We start from the raw sequence: 9,007 nt of genomic DNA, 5'->3' as shown, positions 1-9,007 counted from the left end.
TTCATAATACTGCTTTCAAATGTGAGCTTTTGTTTACAACATATGTGTGTTGATCAACGGCAACATGAAAGCCACCAAAGCTAGTGAGCAGGTAACGTAATGCAGAAAAGATGAGAATATCAAAAATTTCCTCAGACATATTATAAAACTATGAAGAAAAACTCTATATGACTTCCAATCCAATATATTAACTTACCATCCACCCAAACATGAACTTCCATGGCCTCCGCCATCGATAGAAAATATGTCACAAACATGTAAACTTGTTTCTCTCAGTAAATGTGTCCTTGTGAACACTGTCAACATAAGTTAATTTGAAGACAGCATAACTTTAACTGCCAGAGGGGGGGCACAGAAGTTCCACACTGCAGGTTTATAGTCCTGACATGATGGTGCGAATGCAGTTAAGGCCTTCTTCACATTGCAATGCGTTTAACCATACATTTATTTTAAAGCTGTCCCTATAATGTTTTCTTGGAAAAAAAAGTGTACCCAATATATTCGTTGTATCCTTTTTTTTGTACTGTACAAAGATGTGCTGTGTGGTTTTCATGATATCTGCAGAAAAACAAAAACAATATTAAATGTTAAATATTTCCAGTATATTAGAAACATTTCACATTCACAAAAGTCAATTCCGTATTAGAAAACCTTTACTTATTTGTGTTTTTTTCCAATGAAATTCAATAATACATTTAAATTATGAAGCACACCAGAAATCCTGAATTGTAATCCTTAACTAAATGATTGAATTGTCGTTTCAATTTACAGTGCTGTATTTTTATTCCCAGGTCTACCTTTGATGCAAATAGAGAACATGTAGTATTTGTTATAAACTGTTGGTGGCAGTATTGCACCACTGAGGGTGAATGCATGTGGCTGTTGATTGGCCACACGAAGAAGAAAGTTACAAAGGGAAATTTATGCCCTCGTTTTAATCTTACAGGCAACACTTCCTGTGCTGTCCGGGAAATAAATGGCAGTTATTTTGCCAAAATAATCAGATTTAGCTTAGATATAACCAAGCAAAGGCCCTAGGTTTTACACTGACTTTATTTAATTGGTGGATCACACTGGGGACACGACAAAGCCGTAGAGATGTTTTCCTGAGAGGTTTTACTGAGGACAAATTTACCTACCAGTTTTCATCACTTTTTTTTTTTAGTTTTGACTCATGTTCATGTTATTGGACTTGTCAGGCAGAGTAGAAAACGTGGACGGTTTGCTTTCGATACATTCTCTCACCAATGTTTAATTTAACCTTGACAGTTTGACAGTTAGTTGGCGTTACTGAAGACAAATAACCGAGTTAAAATATTTAGCTTAAAATGACGGATCAATCCTCGTTGTTACTACGTAAACAATTAGCAGGTAAGTTGGCTAAGTGTTGCTACTAGAGCTTATTTTACTGTGTTATTTTAAGTTATCACAGCAGAGCAGACGCTGTGTTTCATTTAACCGTTGTTATATTTGGTTAGCTTACTTTTTTACGTATATACGGAACGTGACAACAAAGTTGAAATGCACGTGTACAAATAGCCGACAGCTGTTAGAGGGGATATGACTAAAGCTCGCTGTTGCTCAATAACCACTGAAGGCATTTCTAAATCACGTCTCACAGGCCAGTACGGGCGCTTTGATATTTCGTCACACTTTTAAAATAATCTAACCTAACTCATTTTTTCAAGATTTACAGGAAACACAAAAAACTTCAACAGAAGTGTAACATATGACATTTATTGATCATTTCACTAAAAAAGTAGGTATAACAAAGGATGGCTATTGGCATAGTAATCACACTGTGTGTAAATTATGTTACTTAAGAGAAATAAATGACTTAGGCAATCTTAGGCAAACTTGAGCAAGATATGGTAACACTGTATTTTGAAGGTGTCTACATAAGAGTCACACAAGCCTGTCAGCAACATGACATGACAAGTATCATGAGCTTTAATGTTACTTCAAAGTGTCATTAACTTTGCAATATTCATAGCCTAGCCTTTATTAATAAGAAGTAAATGTATATTATTATTATTATTATTGAAGGTAGGCTCCATCTTGGAAAACTAATAAAATTGCCCAAGTCACATTTTATTCTGACTTAGGCATAATAAATCTGTTTAAGTCACACACTTGACATAGGCCATTATCTTAAAGGGGTAAAATCACATGATCTGATCAACTGAGGATGGAGGTGATTTTACCATAGGTGGCCGGCGTCATGAGGAGATGATTTAGGCAACAAAAAAACATTTTTGACAAAAAATGACTTAACAGTCACACAACGGAGAAATTTTAAGAGTTACAGCAGCAAAGTAGATAGCAAAAAAACAATAAATAGCAAACAGCAGCAGTAGTAGAAAGTAACTAAGTACATTGACTCAAGTACTGTACTTAAGTACAATATTGAGGTACTTTTACTTTACTTAAGTATTTCCATTTTATGTAACTTTTTACTTCTACTCTACTACATTTTTAGGCAAATATTGTACTTTTTACTCCACTTCATTTAGCTGACAGCTTTAGTTACTTTTCAGGTTGAGAATTAACATAAAATATATGATCAATTTAAAGTGATTACTTAAAAAATAAGAAAAAAATAAATCTTATAACAGTATATAAAGTAATAAATGAGCCCTGTCTTTACAAAATTAAAACGATGCTTACATAAAAGCATTAATACAAATCATGTAATAATTTACTTAGAATATATAAAACAATCTGAGTGGGGTTATTCTGCATAACGAGTACTTTTGCTTTTGATGCTGATACTTTTGTATCAGCTTTTACTTCAGTAAGTTTTGAATGCAGGACTTTTACTTATAGTGTAGTAATTTCACAGTGTGGTATTAGTACTTTTACTTAAGTAAGAGATCTGAATACTTCTTCCACCACTGAACTGCAGTATAAACTAGAAATATAAGAGAGGTGTTAGCAAATAAACAAGTAAGAAAATATAATAAAGTATTAACAATTAAAACTAAATAAAATAAAAAAAACTTTAGGAACAGTATGTACAATATAGACAGTCATCAGTTGGATATGGACCATTGCACAGAGAGTGTAGCACATTTAAATTAAATGATAGAAATATTGTATGTGTTTATAGTGCATTGATTATCAGTTTCTGGTTTGTGTGGTCGATGAGAGCAGTGCTGATTGTAAAGTTAACTTAATAGTGCTATCAATTAATTAGTATTTACATACATTAGTTTGTTTTACTTATTCGCCATGTTACATACACTTTGTTTGACAAAAAAAACGATTTTAAACTGTAACTTTAATTTCCAGAGCTCAACAAGAACCCAGTGGAAGGCTTTTCTGCTGGTCTTGTAGATGACGATGACATCTATCAGTGGGAAGTGGTCGTCATTGGACCTCAAGACACATTATTGTGAGTTATATCATTCATCAATGAACTTACATTCACTTGCGTTCATATTATAATGGCTAGATTAATCAACAGCAGCGCACATAAAATAGCACATACAGGTGCATCTCAATACATTAGAATATCGTAGAAAAGTTTATTTATGTCAGTAATTCAATTCAAAAAGTGGAAATAACAAATTATATAGATCCATTACACACAGAATTAAAAGACCTGACGAAAAGTATGTTTGATATGGAAAAGTATGTTTAATATGGAAATGTTGGCCTCTGAAAAGTATGTCCATCTATATGACTCAATACTTGGTTGCAATATTTGACTTGAACTACTGGAAATGGACTTTTCCATCATATTCTAATGTTTTGAGATGCACCTGTATATATGTATATGTTGGGGTGAACTGTCCCTTTAACACCATCATCTTATTTGTAGTGAAGGAGGTTTCTTCAAAGCTACCTTAAGCTTCCCCCGTGACTATCCTTTGAGGCCACCCAAGATGAAGTTCATCACAGAACTCTGGCACCCAAATGGTAAGAACTGACCTCCGAGCTCACCGCCACTGTATCTGTAAATACATTGTATTTGAAGTCCATATATTTTTGGTGCGAGTTGTTGTCGAGTGCTGGAGATATCTGCCGTAGAAATGTCTGCCTCCTCTGGTATATAATGGAAGGAGATGGCACTTTGCTTGTGGTGCTCAAATCGCCCAAAACAAAAAAACAAACAAACATTTGAATAAGGTTAAAGGAGGCTTCTTCAAAGCTACCTTAACCTTCCCCGTGACTATCCTTTGAGGCCTCCAAAGATAAAGTTCATCACAGAAAAATCTGGCATCCAAATGGTAAGAACTGACTTATCAGGTTGCTATATCTATATATAGTTGGTATCAAATAAAGTATTCAAAATCAATATTCAACTGTCAACAGTAGGTGTGAAAACAAATATTAGGGAAGCCTATATAGATACTCCTGTTAAGTGCTAAAATGGCTATAATAATCCCTTGTGTTAATATTCCATTGCAATAACTTTTAAAACATTATTTTAAAATGTACAAGATCAGATCTTGGTAAGTGGTATGTTACATTTTTTGCCTCTCTTCAGGGGAATGGACTTGATTTTCTCTACTATAGTAATACTTATAGTAATACTTAAACATATTAGTTTGCAGCTGTAGTTGTATTGGTAGCGGTCTTACTGTAACTGGCTTCACAATAAGTGTATCAGGTTTGACTTTTGCTGCAGTATGGGATCTGATCTTTTATGTTAGGACAATTGTGTCAGTAATCTCTGTGTGCATTCTTATTTTCTTCCAGTGGCAAAAAACGGTGATGTCTGCATCTCCATCCTGCATGAACCTGGCGAGGACAAGTACGGCTACGAGAAGCCGGAGGAGCGCTGGCTGCCCATTCACACAGTGGAGACCATCATGATCAGTGTTATCTCCATGCTGGCAGATCCCAACGGAGACTCTCCTGCCAACGTAGATGCAGCTGTAAGTGTCCTCCGTTTCACATAAGAACACTCCATCTTGGCTGAATTTGTCGACTTTTTTATCTGGACCAGCGAGACAGATATATCGGTTTGAGTTTATTTATTTAAAACAGGGACAATACATATTAATGAACATATACATGTAAATATGCAAGATTATAGCCAACGGCTAATCTCCAACTTTGGTCCCTTTGGCAGGTTGATGTCAATACCATAACCATAACAATAAAATCAATAAAACAACGATAACAACAAGTAGAACAGTTGGCCTTCATGGCCAGAATAAGCAGGAGGAGTAATTACCGAGAGAGAAAACGTGTCCTTGAAAACACAATAGAACAGAAAATAAAAATGAAAGCAAGATATATAGTTGACAGATATGATCTGCCGATACCGATATGCCTTTGATAGGCATCAAAGGCATATCGGTATCTGTGTATATGCTGTTAATCATTAGCAGTTATGAAAACTTTTTTGACAAAATATATAATGCAGAAAACAATTCTTGGTGTGATTTTGATGGTAGTTTTTATTTTATTTTATTAATAGTCAATTGAATGAAAATAAATTGTAATTGTTTATTTGGCTATTTTATTCCTATTTATTCCTAATTTTCTGAGTTATCATTAGAGAATTAGCTGACAATGTGATACATTGTTTGTATAATGTATATCAATATACAACAATATGAAATGTTTTTTGTGGTTAAAAAATCAGTGCACAATTCACATAAAAAATATTAATTCCAGCTCAAAAATTACTATATCGGTTATTGATTAATTTTCCCTCTCTAAAATCAGTATTGGCATCAGTCTCAAAAATCCCATGTCGGTCAGGCTCTAGTACCAACCTGAATCTCTCAACGATAATGTTCCAACTTGATAGGGTGTTAACACAAATTTTCTCACTCAATAACTATTTTTTCAAATTATTCCGACACCACATGAATTCAGCACAAATGCCCTGTCTTACAATTTTAAAAAAAGTGAGAAATGAATTGTGTATCTACCCCGTAATTTAGATGTAATGGATTCTTCCTTAGCCCACGACACAACCTTCAAGAGGAATGGCAGTATTTTTTTCTGTAATCCTACCAACAAACTGAGCCAATAACACATAGGAAACATTTTATTCCCAATCTCTGTGTATATACAGTCATGGAAAAAAATTATTAGACCATTGTTTTCTTCAATTTCTTGTTCATTTTAATTGCTGGTACAACTCAAGGTACACTTGTTTGGACAAATATAATGATAACAACAAAATGAGCTCATAAGAGTTTAATGCAGGAGCTGATATCTAGCTATTTTCCATGGTTTTCTTAGTAAAAACCAAAATCATGATCAAGAAAACCATTCAAAGTGTCTAGATATCAGCTCTTAAATTAAACTGTTATTAGCTATTTTTGTTGTTATCATTATATGTGTCCAAACAAATGTACCTTGAGTTGCACCAGGCATTAAAATGAACAAGAATTTGAAGAGAACAAAGGTGGTCTAATATTTTTTTTTCTATGACTCTATGTCAATATGTGGAGAAGTGTTCAGTATCTTAAAGTACAAAAACACTTGAGGCGCCACAGTTTAGTCTTGGTTTTCTAATGGAAATCTAAACAAGTGGGCTGAGTGACGTCTTTGTTGGGTTGGATGGGCTCTGTTTGGGCTGCTTGGAGACAGAAAAGGTCACTAGTTTGACTTCTGTCAGTCAGCTGTGTTGGGAACTTGTGCGACCAGCAATCAGTTCATTACAAAGCAAAGGGGATTGCAATGAAGACACAGCTGATAGTTTCTGTATACATTACATCCTACAGAAAGAGTGGAGGGATGATCCGAAAGGAGTGTTTAAGAAAAAAGTGGCCCGCTGTGTGAGGAGGAGTCAAGAGATGGCTTTTGACTAAAGCCTTCCAGCAGCCATCAACACAGTGAGTACACCAACCTGTGAGGATTCACCATAATGTCACCAGTTAGTTACTGCTCCTGCTCATCCAGGTCATGTCTTTCCTTTTAACCTTCCTCTTGTGTTAGCTTTCTGTTACTATCTATGGTGTTAGCGGGTCAGTAAAATACCCTCAAAACAATTATTTATCATCCAATTTGTTTCTAGGCTTCCTTATCCATGAAAATATTAGTTTTAATATTCTTGGTGTGGCCACCTGACCCTTTCTTTTAACAACATACCCCTCGTTTTCAATTTTAAAAAATGGTAAAAAGAACCTTAGGGGAAGTATATAAATAGATAAAAGGTTATTATGTTACCTGACAATTACTGAGGGCTATAAGAAGACATCTCTCAAATAAATTGTTTTTTGTTATTATTATTTTTATATATATTATTAAGTATAGTAACATCCATGGTGTTAGGGTAAATTTTGACCCATATATTTATTTACTTCAAGAAAAAGGCAAAATGTTTTTTTTTTTTTTCAAAAATTGAACTTGTATACAAATACAAAATGAAAAGCACAATAAGTAATAATACAAAATGTAGATTTGCAAACAACCAATAAAGCCAATCAAACCAATAGAAATCAGGTACTACTTCCAGTCTTTGTGTGCAAGAACAGGCATGTGTTGTATGTGTGTGTCTTTAGATGCATGTGCGGCAAAAAGTGACACTTTTAGTGTGTTCTCTGCAGAGATATTTTTGTAGAAGCAGAATACCTTTGTCTTAAAAACGGGTCGGTGGCGACGCCAACACAAGAGGAAGGTTAAAAAGAACATTTAAGTATAGTACTGTGGTTTTTTGCAACATTACCTAATGAAGATAACCAACCAAATGTTCATTTTGTTTCAGATTTAAACTGCAGAGGGGATTTGACAACTGGTTTCACTGTCGACCTCAATCAGTCACTCAAACAAGAAAAAGTCTCGCAGGAAAAACATAAATCCATATTCTCTACTTCTTTGTGTATTGCAGTTTGAGGCTTGATATTTATGAGTTTTGCTGAATGGCAGTAGCATTCACGCTGCCCAAAGTTTAATTTTACTTCCATGTTCCACCATCACTTGCATAAGACACTATTTCTGGTCAAGCATCAACATGTCACTCATCTATACAGCCTGATACTTTATCTGTTTTGTACATACTCATCAGTTTTGGAGATCCCCTGTGATAAATGCACCCCCCTTTTTTTTAGTTAGTTTACTTTATATTTACCTATTTATTTAGAGTGAGGCTGTTTTAAGATGCGTATGTTATGGAGGTTTTTGTTTATTTTCAACCTGCCGCACTGAGCCATCCAGTCTACAGTTATTTCATCGATTATGCAATTTTGCAGTCGTTAAAGATATGGAAATACAGACACTGGCTCTCATCTCCCTGCACACCCTAAGTGTTCTGCAGAGGAAGGGCCCCTTCTCTCCCCGAGGGGCCCGTCTTATCACCCAGCGCTGCCTTAACTACGACTGCCAGCAAAAGTACTTATCTTCAATAAGGAGGACTGCATCTGAACGCTTGTTTTGAGTCCAGAAAAACTATTGTGGACACACCAAAGAGAACGCATCAATAAATATATTTTTAATGAACATGCTACTTTTTTTTTCTTTTACTTTTAATATAACCAGTGTTTGTCCTTGCTTGGTCAACATACAGTCATGGAAAAAAATATTAGACCATCCTTGTTTTCTTCAGTTTCTTGTCCATTTTAATGCCTGGTACAACTAAAGGTACACTTGTTTGGACAAATTTAACGATAAGAACAAAAATATCTCATAAGAGTTTAATAATAACCAAAATCATTATCAAGAAAACCATGGAAAATGGCTATATATCAGCTCTCAAATTAAACTCTTATGAGCTATTTTGGTTATTGTTATATTTGTCCAAACAAATGTACCTTTAGTTGTACCAGGAGTTGAAATGAACAAGAAATTAAAGAAAACAATGGTCTAACAATTTTTTCCATGACTGTTTTTAAAAACTGATAACCATGCAATATAATGAATAGTGGTTGAAAAGCTGTTTCAGGTGTTATGCATGTCGCCTCACTATCACGGGTTACACTTAAAAAGAATGGAGCCATTGTTCATGTTAACACCTTTGTGTTCCCTACTATGACAAGTCAAAATGTCTGCTGTGGTAAAATCCTACAACAGCCACAAAATAACCTGGGGCCAGATTCACAAA

General features: G+C 34.7%; 1 protein-coding gene across 1 annotated transcript; it reads left to right on the top strand.

Annotated features, from left to right (window-relative positions):
- Nucleotides 1–960: 960 nt before the first annotated feature.
- Nucleotides 961–8,406, top strand: ube2g1b (ubiquitin-conjugating enzyme E2G 1b (UBC7 homolog, yeast)). Its single transcript, XM_059358626.1, has 6 exons — nt 961–1,371; nt 3,292–3,394; nt 3,824–3,921; nt 4,705–4,883; nt 6,693–6,803; nt 7,676–8,406. Exons 1-5 carry the CDS (start codon nt 1,329–1,331, stop codon nt 6,777–6,779), a joined length of 510 nt encoding a protein of 169 aa, XP_059214609.1. The 5' UTR covers nt 961–1,328; the 3' UTR covers nt 6,780–6,803; nt 7,676–8,406.
- Nucleotides 8,407–9,007: the final 601 nt, after the last annotated feature.

This window comes from Centropristis striata, chromosome 19 (genome assembly GCF_030273125.1).
Source record: "Centropristis striata isolate RG_2023a ecotype Rhode Island chromosome 19, C.striata_1.0, whole genome shotgun sequence".
NCBI lineage: Eukaryota > Metazoa > Chordata > Actinopteri > Perciformes > Serranidae > Centropristis > Centropristis striata.
The sequence above is the reverse complement of the archived record's forward strand: the minus strand, read 5'-3'. Positions and strand labels throughout refer to the sequence as shown.